The following is a 22,009-nucleotide window of genomic DNA, read 5'->3' on the forward strand; positions in this document are numbered from 1 at the left end:
ATACTCATACTTTCTTTATACTCTTCTAAGGATTCACTCGATCTATCCTGTCTATACCTGACATATGCTTCCTTCTTTTTCTTAACCAAACCCTCAATTTCTTTAGTCATCCAGCATTCCCTATACCTACCAGCCTTCCCTTTCACCCGGACAGGAATATACTTTCTCTGGATTCTTGTTACCTCATTTCTGAAGGCTTCCCATTTTCCAACCATCCATTTACCTGCGAACATCTGCCTCCAATCAGCTTTCGAAAATTCTTGCCTAATACCATCAAAATTGGCCTTCCTCCAGTTTAGAACTTCAACTTTTAGATATAGTCCATCCTTTTCCATCATTATTTTAAAACAAATAGAATTATGGTCGCTGGCCCCAAAGTGCTCCCCCACTGACACCTCAGTCACCTGCCCTGCCTTATTTCCCAAGAGTTGGTCAGGTTTTGCACCTTCTCTAGTAGGTACATCCACATACTGAATCAGGAAATTGTCTTGTACACACTTAAGAAATTCCTTTCCATCTAAACCTTTTACACTATGGCAGTCCCAGTCGATGTTTGGAAAGTTAACATCCCCTGCCATAACTACCCTATTATTCTTACAGATAGCTGAGATCTCCTTACAAGTTTGTTTCTCAATTTCCCTCTGACTATTGGGGGGTCTATAATACAATTCTAATAAGGTGATTATCCCTTTCTTATTTTCTCAGTTCAACCCAAATAACATCCCTGGATGTATTTCCGGGAATATCCTCCCTCAGCACAGCTGTAATGCTATCCCTTATCAAAAATGCCACTACCCCTTCTCTCTTGCCTCCCTTTCTATCTTTCCTGTAGCATTTGTATCCTGGAACATTAAGCTGCCAGTCCTGCCCATCCCTGAGCCATGTTTCCGTAATTGCTATGATATCCCAGTCCCATGTTCCTAACCAGGCCCTGAGCCTTCCCTGATTGGCCCCTTGCATTGGAATAAATGCAGTTTAATTTATTAGTCCTACCTTGTCCCTGCCTGCCCTGACTGTTTGACTCATTTCTGTTCTCAGCTGTACCCATCTCAGATCAATCTCTTTCCTCACTATCTCCCTGGGTCCACCCCCCCCCCCCCATCTTACTAGTTTAAATCCTCCCAAGCAGTTCTAGCAAATTTCCCTGCCAGTATATTAATCCCCTTCCAATTTCGGTGCAATCCGTCCTTCTTGTACAGGTCACTTCTACCCCAAAAGAGATTCCAATGATCCAAAAATGTGAATCCTTCTCCCATACACCAGCTCCTCAGCCATGCATTCATCTGCTCTATCCTCCTATTCCTGCCCTCACTAGCTCGTAGCACTGGAAGTAATCCAGTGCTAAGCACTTCCCAGACCCTTAGAAAATAAAAACTAAAAGAACTGCTGATACTGTAAATCAGAAAGAAAAACAAGTTGCTAGAGAAGCTTTGCAGGTCTGGCAGCTCCTGTGCAGAGAAATCAGAACTGGTGTTTCAGCAAGGTGTCCCTTCCTCAGAACTGATGGTAGCTAGAAAATTGTTGGCTTATATTGCAGAAGATAGGGTGGGGGAGGGGGAGGGGGGGTAAGGAGTAAATGATAGATGGGAATACAGCCCAAAGAGAGAGAAGAACAGTTAGACAGACTGTCTATCTCCCCCTTCTCCCCCCCGCCTCCTCCGCAACCCTATCTTCTTCAAATAAGCTGACATTTTCCTAGCTACCATCAGTCCTGAGGAAGGGTCACCAGACCCTAAAAGTTAACTGTTTTCTCTTCAGAGATGCTGCCAGACTTATTGAGCTTTTCCAGCAACTTATGTTTTTGTCCCAGACTGAGAGCATGTGTCTCCAGATTACCAATTCAGTGGTGCTCCTCTTGTCCCCTGTTGTGAAGCATCTTGGTGTGATACTAAGTTAGATGACCCACTTTTCACATCTGTCCTTTTGATTTTAAATTAGAAAATTGTACAAGCTTACTTTGAACCTTTTAAGAAAAAAAATCATCTTGAGTTTCTGATATTTTTCAGAATAAAACTGGAGGATCTTAAAGTGCTACTTCAGCTCTTGGCAGAACTTGGAAAGTTATGGTAAAAAGAGAAAGTAAAGATAAAAATGACAGACAAGTACCATGAATTATCCAGAGCTCAGCTGACCTGTGACTATCTTCATGCAAACTCGTAAATATGATTTAGTAAACTTTTTATATTTATTTAAAATTTTGACAATAAAAAGAAAAGCCCAGGTGCATTTTTTCCACATTTCTAGAACGACGCATGAATTCGTCTTTGGAGCATTGGCAGAATTGGTGGATAATGCAAGGTAAATCTTCTTGATAAGAACCAAGAAAGATAGCAATTGAATACTGTGCTTTAAATTTAAAATATCTAGCTGACGTGTTTTATTAACTGAGTAAAGCCATTGTTCATTTTTATTGAAATCAATAAAACAAATCACAAATATTATGAAATAAGAACAATGTCAGGAATACTCAGCAAGTCTGGCAGCATAAAGAGAAAGTGTTAGGTCTGTGATATTTTGTCAGAAATGGGAAATGTCAGAAATGTAATGGGTTTTGAACAAAGAGGGTGGGACATTGAGGAAAAGAACAAAAAAGAAGGTTTGGAGAGATTGAGTCACAGAAATTTTATACCACAGAATTACGCCATTTCACTCATCACTTACTCTCAAAACAGGCATTATGACTTAATGCCATTCTCTTGCCTATTCCCCCAAACGGACCCCACCACCAGGGACATATTTCCCTCCCTTCCCCTATCAGCGTTCCGAAAAGACCACTCCCTCCGTGACTCCCTTGTCAGGTCCACACACCCACCAACCCAACCTCCACTCCCGGCACTTTCCCCTGCAACCGCAAGAAATGCAAAACTTGCACCCACACCTCCCCCCTTACTTCCCTCCAAGGCCCAAAGGGACACTCCCATATCCGCCACAAATTCACCTGCGCCTCCACACACATCATCTATTGCATCCGCTGCACCCGATGTGGCCTCCTCTACATTGGGGAGACAGGCTGCCTACTTGCGGAATGTTTCAGAGAACACCTCTGGGACACCCGGACCAACCAACCCAACCACCCCGTAGCCCAACACTTCAACTCCCCCTCCCACTCCACCAAGGACATGCAGATCCTTGGACTCCTCCATCGCTAGACCATGGCAACACGACGGTTGGAGGAAGTACGCCTCATCTTCCTCCTGGGAACCCTCCAACCACAAGGGATGAACTCAGATTTCTCCAGTTTCTTCATTTCCCCTCCCCCCACCTTGTCTCAGTCAAATCCCTCGAACTCAGCACCGCCTTCCTAACCTGCAATCTTCTTCCTGACCTCTCCGCCCCCACCCCACTCCGGCCTATCACCCCCACCTTGACCTCCCTCCACCTATCGCATTCCCAATGCTCCTCCCCCAAGTCCCTCCTCCCTACCTTTTATCTTAGCCTGCTGGACACACTTTCCTCATTCCTGAAGAAGGGTTTATGCCCGAAATGTCAATTCTCCTGTTCCTTGGATGCTGCCTGACCTGCTGCGCTTTTCCAGCAACACATTTTCAGCTCTGATCTCCAGCATCTGCAGTCCTCACTTTCTCCTATTCCCCATAACCTTGTACATTGTTTCCATTCAGATAACCATTCAATGTCTTCCTGAATGCCTTGGTTGAACTTGCCTCCACCATACCTCCAAGCAGAGTATTCAGTGATTCCAAAACTGAACAACTCGAAGAGAAAAGCTTTCTCTTGCATCACAGTTCTTCTTTAAATCTATGCTGTCTCATTCTTGATCCTTTTTGAGTTGCTTCTGATCAACTCTCTCATTATTTTGAAAACCTTGCCTTTGTGGGCGGCACGGTGGCACAGTGGTTAGCACTGCTGCCTCGCAGCGCCGGAGACCCGGGTTCAATTCCCGCCTCAGGCGACTAACTGTGTGGAGTTTGCACGTTCTCCCCGTGTCTGCGTGGGTTTCCTCCGGGTGCTCCGGTTTCCTCCCACAGTCCAAAGATGTGCAGGTCAGGTGAATTGGCCATGCTAAATTGCCCGTAGTGTTAGGTAAGGGGTAGATGTAGATGCAGATGTAGGGGTATGGGTGGGTTACGCTTCGGCGGGGCGGTGTGGACTTGTTGGGCCGAAGGGCCTGTTTCCACACTGTAAGTAATCTAATCTAATGTTTTCTCTTAACGTCCAAGGAAAAAAGTCTCCATCTCTCCAATCTTTCCTCATAACTGAATTTTTTCATCCCTGAAAACATTCTCATAACTGCTTCGGCACTCTCTCCAATGCGTTCACATCCTTCCTATAGTGTAGTGCTTAGGACTGCACTCAATACACTAGATAAAGTCTAATAAGTATCTTATACAAGTGTCACATAGCCTCCTTGCTGTTGCAATCTATTCCTATTAATAAAGCCCAAGGTTTTGTAGTGTTATTAACTGTTTTTGTTCCATTTGTTCCCCTACCTTCAATGATCAATGCACATACTCCCAGATGTTCCAGTCTAGGAGTTAGTCACAGTCACCTTAAACCTATTGTTAGTGTTAGCAAAAGGAATTCAAGTGTGGGTACTGTACAAGGTTTGCTGTTGGATGCTGTTCTAAGGTTTTTTTTAAACTTGTAAAACAGTTTGGAATTAATGGCATTAAACTTTTATTAATCTTTAAATTTGTGTTATAAGTAGAGCGATTTATTCTATTTAGTTTCTTTGTTATAAACTTCTGTTCTATTCATAGAATCTCTCTGGTGTGAAAAGAGGCCTTTCAATCCATTGAGTCTGCAGCAACCCTCTGGAGAGCATCCCACCCAAACTCAGGGCCCTACTCTAACCCTGTATTTTCTATGGCTAATCCTGCATGTCTTTGGATTGTGGGAGGAAACAGAAGCACCCAGCAGAAACCCACAACAGACAGTTGTGCAAACTCCACACAGACAGTCGCCCAAGGCTAGAATCGAATCCCGATCCCTGGCAATGTGAGGCAGCAGTGCTAATCACTGAGCCACTGTTTATTCTTAAAGCAAAATCTGCAGCAGTGTGTACATCTGCCCATGATAAACCAACTTATTAAAATTAAAAGCTATGATCAGTCAAACTAGATTTCAATCTGACTTGTGATTTGCCTGGTAATAACATCAGCTGGGATGATAACAAAATGTAAAAAGCCCTGTTATAAGACCATAATATTGAGCTGTGGAATAAGACCATTAAAGCCCCTTGCGTTCTCTCTGCCATTTGATCATGGATGATATGATATGTTTCTCAACCCCACTCTCCTGCTTTCGCCCTATAATCCTTGATCCCCTCACTAATAAAGAACCAATTTATCTCTCTCTCAAATACACTCAATCACTTGGCCTCCACAGCCTTCTGTGGAGATTTAACATCCTTTGGCTGAAAAAAATTCTTCCTCATCTCAGTTCTAAAAGATTGTTCCTTTACTCTGAGGTTGTGTCCTCCAGTCCTAGTCTGTCTTCCTAGTGGAAATATCTTCTCCCTGTCCACTCTGTCCAGGCTTTTCAGTATTCTGTGAGTTTCATTTAGATCCCACCACACCATTCTAAACTCCATTGCGTACTGACTTAGAGTCCTCAACTGCTCCTTGCATGACAAACCCTTCACCCCTGTGATCATTCTTCTCAATCTCTTTTGGACCTCCTCCAATGCCAGCACATTCTTCCTTCCAGTCAGTTCTCTACCTATGCCTTCTATATTTTCATCCAAGTCATTTATATAAATGACAAACAAGAGGACCCAGAACTGATCCCTGTGGTGCCTGTGTCATTAAGTGAGTGGACATTGTTAACATGGCCTCTTATTTCGTAGTTTCCTGTGTGGCACCTTATCATAGGCCGTTTGGAAATCAAAATAGATTTTGTCTAAATTGCTGGTTACCACCTCAAAGAATTCTTACAGATTTGTCAAGATGACTTCCCCTTGATGAAAGTGTGCTGACTCTGCCCTAATTTAATATGCTTTTCCAAGTTGTAACTTTTGTGTGTCTTTCCCAGTGGCCTCATCCTATGTCTACTAACTGAGAACTTTGTGATCTAAAAGGTGTGATTTCTTAAAATTGCTTCTTTACTAGGTTGTAATATTATTTTAATCATTTCTATAATGCTTTATTAATTAAACTGAACTTGCAAATGATAAGACTGTTTTTGAAAGAAAATATGGAAACATATATTAATATTATTATGTACTTGCAGAGATGCTGAAGCAACACTCTTGAACATTTATACAGGTGAGCTATAGTACCAAATGTGAATTGGGTAGTGAAATGTATCCTAACAATTCATTGCCAAAATTAATGTCTTTCTCTTGGACTGGCTAGTTTTGATATGACATTTTATTAATTCATTTTCTGTTTTTATTAAAATAGACTTAAATGATTCATCTCTTTCTGGAGTTGTATTTGAATAACTTCAATTTCTCCTACAAGAATCCTTACAGTGTGGATGGAGGCTGTTCAGCCCATCAAATCCACCCAAAGAGCATCCCAACCAAGACACAACCCTGCATTTCCCATGGCCACTCCATCTAACCTGCAACTCTTTGGACTGTGGGAGGAAACTCACGTAGACACAAGGAGAATGTGCAAACTTCACACAGACAGTTGCCTAAGGGGGAGTTGAACCCAGGTCCCTGGTGCTGTGAAGCAGCAGTGCTAACCACTGAGCCACCGTGACACAATTTTATACAGGCTCTTGTTACATTGTGGTCTTTTTCTTGAATCATCCTGTTGAACCCAGCGTGGTTAAAAAGGAGTTTGGCAATCTTGCCTTCATTGTTCAGTCCTTTGAGTATAGGAATTGGGAAGTGAGGTTATACAGGACATTGGTGGGGGCTCTTCTGCAATATTGTGACCAATCCTGGTCACCCAATTATAGGAAGGATTTTATCAAGCTGAGGAGGGTTCAGAAGAGAAATAGCAGGATGTTGCCGGTATAGAAGGTCTGAGTTGTAAAGATAGGCTGGAGCATAGGAGGTTGAGTGGCGACCTGATAGAAGTTTATAAAATAATGAGAGGTATAGATAGAGTTAATGGTGGTTTTCTTTTCCCTAGGATGGGGAATTTCAAGTCTAGAAGGTACATTTTTAAGGTGAGAGGAGAGAATTGAAAAAAGTCATGAGGCAAATGTTTTACATAGAGAGGGTGGTTCGCATGTGGAATGAACTTTGCGAGGAAGTGGTGGATGTGGGTACAGTTACAAGGTTTAAAAGACATTTGGATAGATACATGAGTAGGAAAGATTTAAAGGGATATGGGCCAGGAGCAGGTAGCTGGAAATAGTTCGGTTTGGGATCATGTTAGGCGTGGGCTGGTTGGACCTGTTTCTATGGTCTGTTTCTATGCTGTATGACTTTGTCTGTGACACTGGTGCTTGCACTACATAAAGTGCTGAAATCTGTAAATTGTGCAGGTCGTGCATTTGATCATTCTTGCTGTGGTCCATGCAGTGTGCCATGCTACAAAGCATGCTTGTGCAGTTAGTATCATTATACTGCTAGAAACATCAGCTCAACATCAGCTGCATGGGCTGAGTTGATGCATGTTATAGAACTTGAATACCAAGGTCTGGTGAATACATTGGTTAATGACTCTCAGCTGCTGAAGTGCTAAGCTGCCTGAGAGGGTAAGATCTCTGCAGCCGCCCACCACTTTGCCACCTCAACTAGACTATATAGAGGCAAGCATCCAATGTCCACATGAGGTGTTTCTGGTTTATTTCTGCTCTGGCATAGTTTGAAAGTACTGTTACTAGGCTTTGGAAATCTTTTGGTGAATTGGTGCATCCATTAAAACAAACTTACATGCAGATTAGAAGTTGAATTAGGCTATTTGATCCCTCAAGCCATTCTGACATTCAACAAGTTCAGTGCTGGTAATAGCCTGAGAATTAGGCCAGTCCATTCATGTAGTCATTTGGAAAATGAGTAATCCTTCAACGCAGTCCTTGCTACAGCCTCACCACTTGCTGATCCTAACAATTATCTACTGTCCAAAGTTCACAAAGTGCCAGTACCTGCTTTGGTGGTTGCAAGTTTCAGATCCAGTGATGGTGTTTCTATGTGATTGCTATGATGTTGCTTTGACTGGGCAGGCAATGTGCCTTTGGAATGTGAAAACGCAATTAGGATAGGAATGTTGGGATGAGCCAGAGGGTGGGTCTGAAGCAAACGATTTGGGGTCAACATCAAGTGCAACTTGGATTTCAAGCCAGGTGATAGCATGAGTATTTTATGGGAGTTGAAGTGACATAAGTGAGAAGGTATAATCATCCTGAACTGCCTGAGCAATGTTAGATTCTCATGTCTCTGTTGCAATGAGACCCATAATCCAAAGCATATTCTTCACAGTAGTTGTGTCAGTCTTTGCTTCTGTCTTTTTCCCTTGTTTCCTGAAACGAATGGGAAAATATTAGTAAGTATTTTGTGTGTGTTTGGATGATGCCTCTCATACTTGAACATCAGGTCGGAGAGATGGATGGGAGGCTACCATCATTTGAAGGAGTGAGTGGTTTACCTAGATGTAAGGCCTTAAATACTGGCTAATGACTGGAGTGTGGTGCATTGATTGTTGAGAAGTTGGTGGTATGCTGGATGAGAGAAGTCCTTTGATAATATATTCACAAACAACTTTGAACACCTTTTGTGAACCTATTAAACTTCTTCCGGCAACACTGCCCTATCGTTTTTGCCATACTCCTTGCATTGATCCTTCCTGTCCTACTCTCATGCCTTTTAGATGGCATATATTAATGGCTTCCTGGCCTTGTCCTTCATGGAAACATAGCATTTCTCTTCCTATTAATTTTTCAGCACCACATTTGTGATCCTGGAAACCCTGCTGTCTTGGTCCATCATTTCCTTTGTTTCCAATTGCAATGATTCCTATGAACAGCAATTTCCAATGTTAGTGTGTCTTTTTTTTGAGGATACCTGGTGTACAAGAAAGCTTTGAATACTGAAGAACTCTTGTGGTACAGTGCTTAGTGTCTTGACTTCTGAGTCTTAAGGCCCAAGTTCAAGTCCCACCTGCTCCAGAAGTCTGTAATAACATTTCTACCAGGTTTATTCAAAAGTATCTCACCTTGAATACTATTAAGCCCTTATGCTGAACATTACTGTTCAGCTACATCCTGCAATCAGGTAAATGGAGGCAGCATGAACTTTGTGTGCTGCCTGTCTCTGTAGAATCAGGTGATGCATCATGCCTCACTATTTCACTAACTAGCATGAACGAATGCATAATATCCCAATGAGATGACCAAAATGTCCAAGAGACTTGCCATTCAGGACAAAGGCATTCACACAAAATTTCTTTCAATAACAGGAAATGTACTTTTTATTCCACTTTGAGCAGTAAAAATACTGGACTTCTAATTTATGAAATTTGAAGAAGCCCCTTCAAAACACTAAATGCATACATGCTCATTCATGTTTGAGACAGACAAAAGGTAAGCAGTTTTAACATGTACTAAGGATGGGAAGAATATAGATAAGGTAAACAAAATTCCAAAGGTCAAAAGTCAAGACCATAAGGGGGAACATCAGGTTTCCGAACACTTCTGTTTTTTTTTGCAACTATGCACTGTTGTCTATAAGGTCCGCAATCCTTTGATTTGATGGTTGATGAGTAAACCTGAGTTTTTTTAGATAAATATTATTTCAAATTTTCTTGAGTTTTTTTCTATCTTAATCCCACACACAAGTGCATGCATATACGAATGCTTTCTCTCTGCAGACTTTCAAAGTTTTCCACTGTCTGCTGCTTTTGACACTTTGAGCTGCAGAGTATGACAAATCTCCATTCTATTGTCAACACAATTTCCTTAACTCAAAAAATTGTTGATGCCTTTCAGTCTTATTCTTCTTTTTACTTCTTCCAAAAAGCAATATTGTACTATCCAGATCAACAACATGCAACACTTGATTTTCAAGCTGCAAAAGACTTTCTTGATATCCAGTTATAGCAGCCAAACTACTGTTTTAGTTTATAGCTCTAAAAAAAAAGAAAGATGTGGCCTCTTGCAGTAAGTAGTGGTTTAATTTTGAGTAAAGTGTGTTTACTTCCAAAAAATCCTATTTATGAAGTTAAAATGAACTTTGTTTAAAATCATTTATGTGCAGCCAGTGTTTATTGTAATCCTAATTATTCATTGGGCAGTTAAGAGTCAACCACATTGTAGGTCTTAAATCACATGTAGGTCAGACCAGGTCAGAATGGCTGATTTCTTTCCCTAGTAGATAATAGTGCAGCAAGATAAATTTGATATATGCAAACCTTGTCTGCTTTTGATAAAATAATCTTTAAGCTAAGTACCAAGCAGACTGTCTCAGACTAGCTTAACTTCTGTTCTGATTTTACACATTAGCAAAATAAGAGCAAAAGAAGACCATTCAACTCTCAAGCTGCTCTGCAACTTGAAATCATTGCTGATATTATTGTGTTTCAGATTCCATTGCTATCTACCCTGATAATGCTGATTTCTCTGACTTAAGAATATATCTACATACTTTTAAACACCTTCTGAGTCTTTCTTGATGAGTGAAAAAAAATGTCTCCTCAGGAAGTGATGAGCCTGTGGAATTCTTTGCCTCAAAAAGCATTTGATGCCAAAGCATTGAATGCCTTAAATAAAGGTTATGGGGAGAAACCAGGAACAGGGTATTGAGTTGAATGATCAGCCATGATCGTGTTGAATGGTGGAGCAGGCTTGAAGGGCTAAATGGAATGCCCTACCAGTAGCAGTGGTGGACTCTCCCTCTTTATGGGTATTTAAGCGGGCATTGGATAGGTATATGGAGGATAGTGGGTTAGTGTAGGTTAGGTGGGCATTGATCGGCGCAACATCGAGGGCCGAAGGGCCTGTACTGCGCTGTATTCTTCTATGTTCTATGTTCTATGGGCTACTTCCGCTTATATTTTCTATGTATCTATGACAGACATCAAGCTAAATGACATAGTTTCCTGTACTTGTCCTCCCTCCTCTCTAGAATAAAGAGACTATATTTGCTAAATGGAACCTTTCCTGAATCTAGGAAAGTTTGGAAAATAGTCACCAATGCATCAACTACCTCCTTTTATTTACCTCTTTTAAAATCTTGGGATGAAATTTAGCTGAGCCCAGAAACCTGTCTGTCTGCAATTTTATCGCTTTTCTTTGTACCACTTGTGATTGTAATTTCACTGACTTTGCTACTCTTAACCTATCTCGTGATCTTCAGCTATTCCCTGGAGCATTGGAAGTTGAGGGGTGATCTTAGCAGTTTATAGAATGAATAACCAAAGTCTTTTTCCCAGGGTAGGGGAGTCGAAAACAGTAGGACATAGGTTTAAGATGAAAGGGGAAATGTTTAAAAGAGACATATGGGAACTTTTTCACACAGAAGGTGGTGTGTGTATGGAATGAGCTGCCAGAGGAAGTGATGGAGGCTGGTACATTTACAACGTTTAAAAGGCATCTGGATAGTTATGTAAATAGCAAGGGTTTAGATGGATATAGGCCGAATGCTGGCAAATGGGATTAGATTAATTTAGGGTATCTGGCCAGCATAGACAAGTTGGATTGAAGATTTTGTACATCTCTATCCCTGTGACTGGCACCTTTTTTGCATCTTCTTCTGAAGTGAAGAGAGTGAAGCAAAATATTTGTTTATTTCATCTGTCATTTCTGTACTATGTTATGTTAGAAACAAAACTCGTTCAGAAATGTACAATTAAAATCTGCTCAAAGACCAGAGGAGTTTGGTCACGTGGCTGGCTCATTTAAGGAGTCTGTTGCAACTTGACAATTAATTTCTCTGGTCAAGGATCCATTGTTCATCTTAGTTGGCCCTATTAGCTCCTTTTGCAATTATAACATGTTTCAGCACTCTTTGTTCTCAGTCCTGGGTTTGACATAGAAAGTATATGTCCTCACTGTTTGTGTTTACAGTTCCCATGCAATTATATGCATGAAACTCCACAAGTGGTTTAATTTCATTCACTGAAAGATTCTAGAACTGTAGCCAACTTGTGAATCATGTGATCTATTGCAATCATTTTAGTCTAGCAAATCATTTTAAAAATTAAAATTTATAGTTTTCATGAAGTTCGGTATTTTTCATGTTTTAATATCATGACAAGCCAGGACAAGCTCCTCCGAGAGAAATTGGACACATGGTACAATCTCTCGGCCAATCAATCAGAAGCAGATTTTGGAGAGTATTCAAATTTGTCTCTGTACCATTTCAGACTTGTTTTAAGTCTCAGTTTGTACATCTCTCTCTACCACACTAGCCAACCTCTAACCCCAAAGTTGTTGAATGAGGTCCAGTTCATTTATTACATAAATTTATATTTTTTTATTGTAAATGGTGTCCTAACGTAGTTTTACCCTCTAATTGTATCAACAGTCAGCTGCACATTAGTGTTTTGTTAATAAAACTATCTTGAATGAGCTGCCTTTGACTAACAATTAAGTGTTATTGACAATATAACCAACAAAGAACCACCACAGTAATCATTTTAAACAAATTCTGGGATTTCATTTTCCTTACCAAAACTTGAGCATTTGTGTCTCTGATCATGAAAATATGCATCTCCACCTGTTCCAAATTCAAAAAAGTATGGCAGAAAGTAAGTAGAAGTAAGCAAAACAAGCTGCACTAACATTTCTGCGTTAAAAAGGAGCCATGCTACAATATCAGTGGAGGAGGGGTCATACTGGCATAGTAATAATGTATCTTGACTAGAGATTCAAGGCTAATGTCATGGGCATGGTGGAATTAAAATGCACTTAAAAGTCTGTAATTTATACAGTCACAATTAGGTGAACTTTTGTCATTGTTACAAAAACTCAATTGTTTCACTACTATAAGAGAAAGTGAGGACTGCTGATGCTGGAGATCAGAGTCAAAAAGTGTGGTGCTGGAAAAGCACAGCTGGTCAAACAGCATCTGAGGAGCAGAAGAGTCAACGTTTTGAGCATGAGCCTCATTCCTGATGAAGAGCTCATGCTCGAAATGTCGACTCTTGATCATCAGATGCTGCCTGACCGGCTGTGTTTTTCCTGCACTACACTTTTTGACCTTGATTCACTAATATCCTTAGGGAAGGAAATGTGCCATCCTTACCTGATTTGGTCTTTGTGCTTCCAAACCCACAGAAATGCAGTTCACTCTTAATTGCCTTCTAGCCAAGCAGTTCACTCAGTTCAAGGGCAATTAGGAATGGACAGTAAAGGCTGACCTGTCCAGTGACTCCCATATCCCAGGAACAAATAAAAAGAATAAAATTTGTCATTAAAAATGGAATATAGGCATATTTTTAATTCTCATCGCAGTCACATCATGTTTGATTGAATAGTTTTATTTACCTTTTTGATATTAAGCAACTGTTACAGTGGGGAGATTGGAGGTGTTCTGATATGCCTCTATAATTATTTCTTGCTTTCAGTTGCAAAAGGGGAAGAAAAGCTTTATTAACTGACCCATCGATTTGAGGGGACAAATGAAACTTGCCAGCATAAGTTTGCGCAGAGACTTCAACAATCTGAAACCTAATAATTGTGACCCTAGTCAGCCTTCTTTTTAAGGGCTCACAAATTCAAAATATGGAGGGATGGATCTTTATTATTTTTGCTTGGTTATGATTTATGGTGTGCTCGTAGCTGGGAATGACTATAAAACAGTAGTATTATCAAATTCTTGAGATTGCATTAAGAAGGAAACTTACAATTTAGAATTTGCTTTTATCTAAAGGGAAAATGATTGCCTTACACAAACCTTTTATAAATTAGATTCTTGAGTCCATAATGGCATTTTATTAATTTTTGAGGGTTTCTATTGTTTTTTAGTAGATGTCTTTGCCTTTGCTAATAGGCAGTATGGTACATGTTATATGATAAAAGTATGACTGTTGATGAGGTAATCAGTGATCTTGAATGATGATCAACATGAAATAATGGCGTAAGTACCATTAGTGATGCCTTCAGAAGGCACTTCAATTTCTGTGGAAGCCGGGAAGTCCAATAGCAGTATCTTGTCTCAAGTTAGCATGCCCAGATCAAGTTGCTAACCACTTAACCAGTTCCACTGGACAGGACATATTGCCTGGTTGTATGCCTGACACCAGCCGGCTAAAGCAACTGTCTACTCTGACCTTGAATATAGCAGGAGACTATAATAGAAACAATTTCAGGATGTCCTGAAAGCATTGCGAAAGAGACTAAATTTCCTCACTGACTCATGGGAGTCCCTATCTTCTGGACAGAGTTTATTCAGGAGAGACCATAATCTTTTTGAGACATCATGCTCTCAACAAATCACTTTTGCTGTTATTTCTATATTCAAATGGTGAGACTGTAAGTTTATTTTCTATTAAATTTTATTTTCAATTTATTTTCATCCTAGTAAACCATGGAAGCCAAATTTTAAGCAGAATTGGAATTAATTGACAGCTTTAAATATTTCTGTTTCAGAAACCAGTGATGAAATAAGAGGAGGGTTTATGATGTGTTTTCTGGATAATGGTATTGGTATGAATCCAAGTAAGTACATTAAAAATTCTGTTTCCTGTAACTCTGGAAATTTACCATAGGATTTCCTGATTGTTTGCTGTTGCCTTCGAAGTGAAATTCTGGATCACCATATCAGTTTAGTTTTCTGCCAAAGTTATGGCAACCAAAGAGCCTCAAAGTCATCCAGCATGGAAACAGACCCTTTGCTCCAACTCGTCCATGCTGATCAAGTTTCCAAAACAAAACTTGTCCCCATTTGCCTTCATTTGGCCCATATCCCTGTAAATCTTTCCTGTCCAAATGTATTTTCAATGTTGTAACTGTACCTGCATCTACCACTTCCTCTGGCAGTTCATGCTACATGCGAACCACCCTCTGTGTGAAAATGTTGCCCATCCTGTCCCCTTTTAGATCTTTCTCCTCTCACCTTAAAATTATGCCCTCCAGTTTTGAACTCGCCTACCCTGGGGAAAAGACCTTGGCTATACACCTTATCTCTGCCCCTCATAACCTTATAACCTCTATTAAGTCACCCCTCAATCTCCTAATTTCCCGAGAAAAAAGACCTAGCCTATCTAGCTTCTCCTTATAACTCAAACTCTCCGGTAACATCCTTGTAAATCTTTTCTGTTTATTTTCCAATTTAATAATATCCTTCCTGTAGCAGGGTGACCAGAACTGTACACGGTACTCCAAAAGTGGCCTCTCAAACGTCCTGTACAACTGCAACATGACATCCAACTCCGACTCAAATGGTCTGCACAATGAAGGCAAACATGCCAAATGCTTTCTTTTGCTACATTGTCCTGCTGCGACGCCACTTTCAAGGAACTTTGTACCTGAGCTGCTAGGTCTCTCAGTTTGATAACACTAACCAGGGCCTACCACTAAGTGCCCTTGCTCATTTTACCAAAATACAACACCTCGCATTTATCAAAATTAAACTTCATCTGCCACTCCTTGGCCCATTGGCCCCATTGATCAAGATCCCTTTATAATCTAAGATAACCTTCACTATCTATCAAGAGTGCACCTGATTATATTAATTATTTACATTTTTATAGACCATATGCAGCACAAAGATTCTGTAAATTTCAGACAAGTCTAGGGCTTGATTTGTCTTCATGTGTACTTAGTACTCCCCACAATTTAAGTATAAGGCGTTATAGTGTTATCCCCTGAGTTAAAAATGAATCTTAGAACTTGAGGATCCCATAAACTAAAGAAAGCATGGTTTGATAAAAAAAATAGAGAAATTAAACTGGAGAAGCTGCAATACATTTTCTGAATAAGAGCAAAGACAGAAATGAGATGGTACTGGTAACTGAAATGCTACAAAATGTGATTTTGAAAGAAAATCAACTAATTAAATAAAGATGCATGTATCAAAGCAACAGTTCAGTTTGAAATTCTAACTGAATGTTATCATAATAAAATTAGTTATTCCTGTACATATTCCTTTGAAAGAAGCATTCAAGTATTTTTAATATGTTTGTTCTGGATTAGTGACCTTAAATGTCTAGAGAAATTCTGGATGTCTGACATTAACTGTGGAGAGAGTATAAGAGTTCATATTTTGAGTCCAAAAGGGCTCTTTACTATGGAATTAGGCTCTGAAATCTGTTTGTCTCCACAGATGTTGGCAGACTTGAGTTGCTCCAGCACATTGTTTTTTTTCTGATCTTGAGCACCTGCAGTATTTTGCTTTTATTTAACAAAAAGTTCTGGCCTAACTCCTCTGGGTTAATATATAAAATATGCACGTCGTGAGAATTATTGAGTCAAGTCAGTGAGTTGTTTGTTTTTTGTGCAGTACTTCCTTCCTCATGAACTCATAGATGCTTACAGCACAGAGGGCGATTTTTCCCATTATTTTCTTGGCAGATCTGACTTCACTAATCCCAATTTACAGCTTTTGGCCCGAGACCCTGGAGGCTATGGCATGCAAATGAATATCTGAATATTGCTTAAATGTTACCTGAGTTTCTGACTTAACCATCTTTTCAGGCACTAGGTTCTGGGCTCCCACCGTCCACTGAATAGCGAGCATTTTTAAAGCTCTCCTCTTAGCCTTCTGTCTCTTGCCTTCAATCTATACTGTCTTGTAATTGCCCCCTGTACATTTGGAAAAGCAGACTTCCTTGCCACCATATTTATGTCCTTCATAATCGTATTCACTTCTCTCATATCTCGTATCAACCTTTGCTGCTCCAAGGAAAACAGCTCCGGGCTATCTCATCTTCACTTATAGCTTTGGCTTCTAGTCTAGGCAGCACACTGTTAAATCTCTTTTGCACTCTCTCTCTGGTGCAACCTTATTTCTTCGACAATATGATAACCAGAACAGCACGCACAATTCTAGTTTGGCCTAATCAGTGTTTCATATATTTTCAGTGTAACCTCTTTGCTCTTGTATTCTATGCTTCTGCTAATAAAGGCGAATATCCTATATACCAGCTGAACTTTATCTACCTTCCTTTGTACCTTCAGGGATATGTGAATATGTACACCAAGGCCCCTCTGATCTTCAGTACTTTCCGGGGTCCTGCCATTTATAGCATAAACCTTTACCTCATTATCCATCCACAAGTGCATTACTTTTCTGGCTTGAATTCCATTTCATTTATCATGGTTCTGCTCATCTGAGCATCAGTTGATATCTCCTTCATTAGTGGGGTCATCCGCAAACTTTTCATCAATTTCCCTGCATTTAATTCTAAATAATCAATGTACACCAAAAACAGCAAGGTTCCCAGCACTGAGCCCTGCAAGTAACCCCATTGGAAACATTCTTCTACCATCATCCTCTGCTTCATACCTCTCAGCCAATTTTGTATCCAATACCAGTTTGTCTTGAATCCTGTGAAGTTTTGGTTTCTCCATATGTCTGCCAAAGTTATGTAGACCACATTACCTTTGTCAATGTTCCTAGTTACCTCAAAACTCAATCAAATTTGTCAAACACAATCTTCCATTAACAGGTCCATGCTAACCGTATTTGATTAACCTGACTTTCTCCAAATTCCGTTGCTGAGAATTCTTTATAATAACTTCCACGCTTCTGGGGTTAGACTGGCCTGTAACTTCATTATCTATACTTTCCTTTTTTTTTTAATAGTGGGACAATATTAGCAATCCTCCAGTCCTCTGGCACCTTGATTACGGTCTGAGGATTTGAAAATGCTTGCTATGATCCTATTATGACCTCCTCCAACAGCCTAAACTACATTTAAAAAAGACCCATGGAATTATCCACTCTTAAGGCTGCTAAAATCGCTGGTGTCTATACCTGTGTCACCCTTTTCTATTTTTGAGGACCACACCCACATCTTCTGGGTCCATGCACTGATTACCATTATGGGTTCTACTCTTTCATCAGTTATTCTCTTGCTCTTTTATGACTTTTTTTTTAATGAACCCTTTGGATTATCCTTTATTGATCTTGCAATGATTTCTTCTGCACTCTTTGCTTTCCTAATTTCCTTTAAGTTCTCCCAGCATTTTTATATCCTTTTTAATGACTGTATCATAGAACATAGAAAAGTACAACACAGAACAGGCCCTTAGGCTCACAATGTTGTGCCGAGACTTAATCCTAATGTAAAATATAGTAACTTAACCTATGCACCCCTCAACTCACTGCTATCCATGTGCATGTTCAGCAGTTGCTTAAATGTCCCCAATGACTTCACTTTCACCACCTCAGCTGGCAACGCATTCCATGCATTCACAACTCACTGCGTAAAGAACCTACCTCTGATGCCTCCTTTATACCTTCCTCCTAATATTTTCAAACTATGACTTCTCGTACCAGTCAATCCTGCCTTGGTGAAAAATCTCTGGCTATTGACTCTATCCATTCCTCTCATTATTTTGTACACCTCGATCAGGTCTCCTCTCTTCCTCCTTCTCTCCAGAGAAAACAGTCTGAGCTTATTCAACCTTTCTTCATAGGGCAAGCCCTCCAGTCCAGGCAGCATCCTGGTAAACCTTCTTTGCACCCTCTCCAAAGCCTCTGTATCTTTCCTATAGTAGGGCGACCAGAACTGGACACAATATTCCAAGTGTGGTCTCACCAGGGACTTGTAGAGCTGCAGCAAAACCTCGCGGCTCTTAAACTCGATCCCCCTGTTAATGAAAGCCAAAACACCATATGCTTTCTAAACAACCCTATCCACTTGGGTGGCAACTTTGAGGGATCTATGTACTTGCACACTCAGATCCCTCTGTTCCTCCACACTGCCAAGAATTCTGTCTTTAATCCGAAATTCAGCATTTGAGTTCGACCTTCCAAAATGCATTACTTCGCATTTATCCAGGTTGAACTCCATCTGCCATTTCCCAGCCCAGTTCTGCATCTTGTCTATGTCGTGCTGCAGCCTGCAGTAGCCCTCTATACTATCGATGACACCTCCAACCTTTGTGTCATCTGCAAATTTATTAACCCACCCCTCAACCTCCTCATCCAAGTCATTTATAAAAACTACAAAGAGCAGATGCCCAAGAACAGAGCCCTGCGGGACCCCACTCAACACTGTCTTCCAGGCAGAATACTTTCCATCTACAACCACTTTCTGCCTTCTGTCAGCCAGCTAATTCTGAATCCAGATCTCCCTGAATCCCATATTTTCTGACTTTATGAATGAGCCTACCATGGGGAACCCTATCAAATGCCTTGCTGAAATCCATATGCACCACATCCACTGCTCGACCGTCATCGACCTGTCTTGACACCTCTTCAAAGAATTAAATAAAATTTGTGAGGCATGACCTGCCCCTCACATAGCCACGCTGACTGCTTTTAATCATACTATGCTTTTCCATATAGTCATAAATCATATTGAGCTTTTGTGTGCAGTAAGTTTTTTTTCTTCTTCATCTTGCCCTTTATGTTCTTAGACACCCAGGCTTTTCCAGTCTCCACCTGTACCTCTATAGGAACATATTTGCCCTGGCCTCTTGCTATTTCCTTCTTGAGAGCCTCTAATGCTCTAACACTTCTACCTGCAAGTAGCTGCTCCCAATGCACTTAAACCAAATCATAGCTTTGTGAAATTTCTCCATAACCATCCTAAATCTAAATGTGTTATGGTTAATGTATGCAAAATGTTTCCCCATTGACACTGGATTTATTTCTATGTATTAGGTCCAGAATTCCCCCTTCCCTTATAACTGGTCAGACCAACCCCTTGAGAAAATATCCACTAAACTGTAAGTTTTACATTTTGTTTTTATTAACTGTTAACGGTGAGTATAAATGACCATCTGAATCCCATCACTTTTCCTGGTTCTAATATCTGACCAAGGAGATCATCCAGTTTATCATGGTCAGATATACAGTGGATGATGTTACACTTCCCTAGTGCAGGAGAACCTTGGATTTTGTCTGTTATAGATTTGCAGGTTCACTTAGTCATTTTGTGTCCTTATATAGCTCCCTTCTCCCATCTACAAAACTTAATGTAGATAAGTTGGACATAAATTCTATTTTCCTCCACTAAGTAAATGAAATATGCTGAAAAACTCCTTTACCAATTAGGGGACATTCAGTTTAGGGAACAGATCTGTTCCACAAATTGCCTTCAACTCATGCTCTTTAATTGTTTATGAATGCTTGTACTTTCATGGGCATGTCATATTGTCGATGTTGGATTGACCTTAAAAAGAAAAACAGGTTCATAGTCATAAATTCTCTGCCATTGCCTTTGGTGATCAAGTTCCAGAAAGCCAGCACAAAAATGTTGTCTGTTTATTGTAAATTATAGTAAACATATGAAAACAGGACTATAACAAAATTTCTGCATTTCACAGGTGAAGTAGCAGACATTATTCATTTAGGAAAGTCTATAAAGAGAACTTCAAAGTCCCAACTTGTTGGACAGTATGGAAATGGATTGAAGTCGTGAGTTTCAGAGATAAGTTTGCCTTTAGTCTTGCTGAATAAATTAGTTCAAATCTTTGAGATTGACTTTTAGAATTAAGAAAACATTGTTTGCAACTCTTTTCTGTTTTGCTCTGCTGTTTGGAATGTTTATTGTTTCTAAAATGAATGTATGACTGGCAAGTTGTGAATGACACAAAATAAGTGGGAACACAAATAATGAAAGTATTCTCTTATTACTGTTTGCCAGTGGGATGCCTATTTGTGAATCCACAGAATTCATTCCTTTTTGAACTGATAAGACTATATAATGTAGCAGAAGAACATTAGGCCATCAAGTCTGCTCCACCATTTAATGAGATCATGGCTGATCTGATAACAGTCCATCACTCTCTTCCCTTATGCTCATAACTCTTGATTCTCTTCCTGATTAAATACATTCTAGACTGAGAGTTTTTGAATGACACCGCTTGTATAGCCCACTCCAGTAAGTATTCCACAGATTCATATGTTTTGAGATTAGAAATTCCTCCTAATCTGTGATAACTGGATGATCCCTTACGGAGATTATGCACTTTGGACCTAGATTCTCTTTCAAATAGAAAGTACCCTTCAACATCCACCTTACCAAACACTCAAAAGATATTTTTGTTTTAAATAGGTCACTTCTTACACGAGCTCTCCTCAAATCTCTCCACGTCAAGGATCAATTTAGTAAATCTTCTCTGGATTGCCTCCAATGCCAGTATATCTTTTCTTCAACAGTAAGGGGCTTAAAACTCTTGTCGGTATTCTAGTTGTGGCCTGTGTGGTGTCTTGTATAGTTTGAGCCAGACTTCCCTGCTTTTATGCTCCAATCCTTTGAAATAGAAGCCAACATTCTATTTCCCTTCCCTGTTATCCACAGAAATTCTATGGTAGCTTTTTGTGATTTATGTGTGAGAGCTCCCAAATTGTCTTCAGCTGCTCGTTTTGTTTGAACTCTTCCTATCTTTGGGACTTCAAACTTTTATACTGCATTTTCCTTTCTCTTTCTACTCTCTTTCCATTTCCCTTTGTTCATTTTTCCCCTCACTTTCCAATTCAAGCTTTCTTATTTACAGTTCTGTTTTCTCCCTATACTTTCCATTGTTCTATTCACTTTTTTTCCCCTTTTTATTTCTCTTTTCTTTCATCTAACTGAAGTTTTTCAATTTTCAACAGCTAATTTTACTGCTGACATGAAGGTCAGGATTCTGAACTTTTAACTCAATGCTGTGTAATCATGAAGCAGCTCATCCATGTGAGATCTGGCTTTTGTTTCTACTCTGTTTGTGTTCTAACTCTGTGTAACTTTACTCAAAGATTTCAAATAATCTAATGTTATGGTTTCTACTTTCAGAAAAAAAATACTAACAGTTGAATCCGTTCCAAAATTCCAATCTGTGTAATATGCTTCACAATTTTCCTCAGCCTCAGGTACTTTAATATTTGAGCACACTTCACTTGTTGCTGACTTTGGAAGCTACACCTTCTGTAAAGATAAAGTGGCCATAGTTGTACTGTTGTCCCATTACCCCCCCCCGCCTGCCCGCCTGCCCCTCAGTCAAAGTGAAACGCTCAGAGATACAGTATAGTTTTGCCTCCTTCATCTTTATTCCG

The 22,009-nt window shown here is 40.0% G+C and overlaps 1 protein-coding gene across 1 annotated transcript in view; it reads left to right on the plus strand.

The window, feature by feature from the left end:
• The first annotated feature begins 2,091 nt into the window (after window positions 1–2,091).
• Window positions 2,092–22,009, plus strand: part of LOC140485851 (ATPase MORC2-like) — an 88,502-nt gene continuing 68,584 nt past the window's right edge. The window contains exons 1-5 of the mRNA XM_072584310.1: window positions 2,092–2,156; window positions 2,245–2,298; window positions 6,190–6,224; window positions 14,449–14,517; window positions 20,299–20,389. Coding sequence (XP_072440411.1) covers window positions 2,092–2,156; window positions 2,245–2,298; window positions 6,190–6,224; window positions 14,449–14,517; window positions 20,299–20,389 — 314 coding nt within the window. The remainder of the gene's footprint in view (window positions 2,157–2,244; window positions 2,299–6,189; window positions 6,225–14,448; window positions 14,518–20,298; window positions 20,390–22,009) is intronic.

The sequence above is a fragment of the Chiloscyllium punctatum genome, chromosome 15 (genome assembly GCF_047496795.1).
Source record: "Chiloscyllium punctatum isolate Juve2018m chromosome 15, sChiPun1.3, whole genome shotgun sequence".
NCBI lineage: Eukaryota > Metazoa > Chordata > Chondrichthyes > Orectolobiformes > Hemiscylliidae > Chiloscyllium > Chiloscyllium punctatum.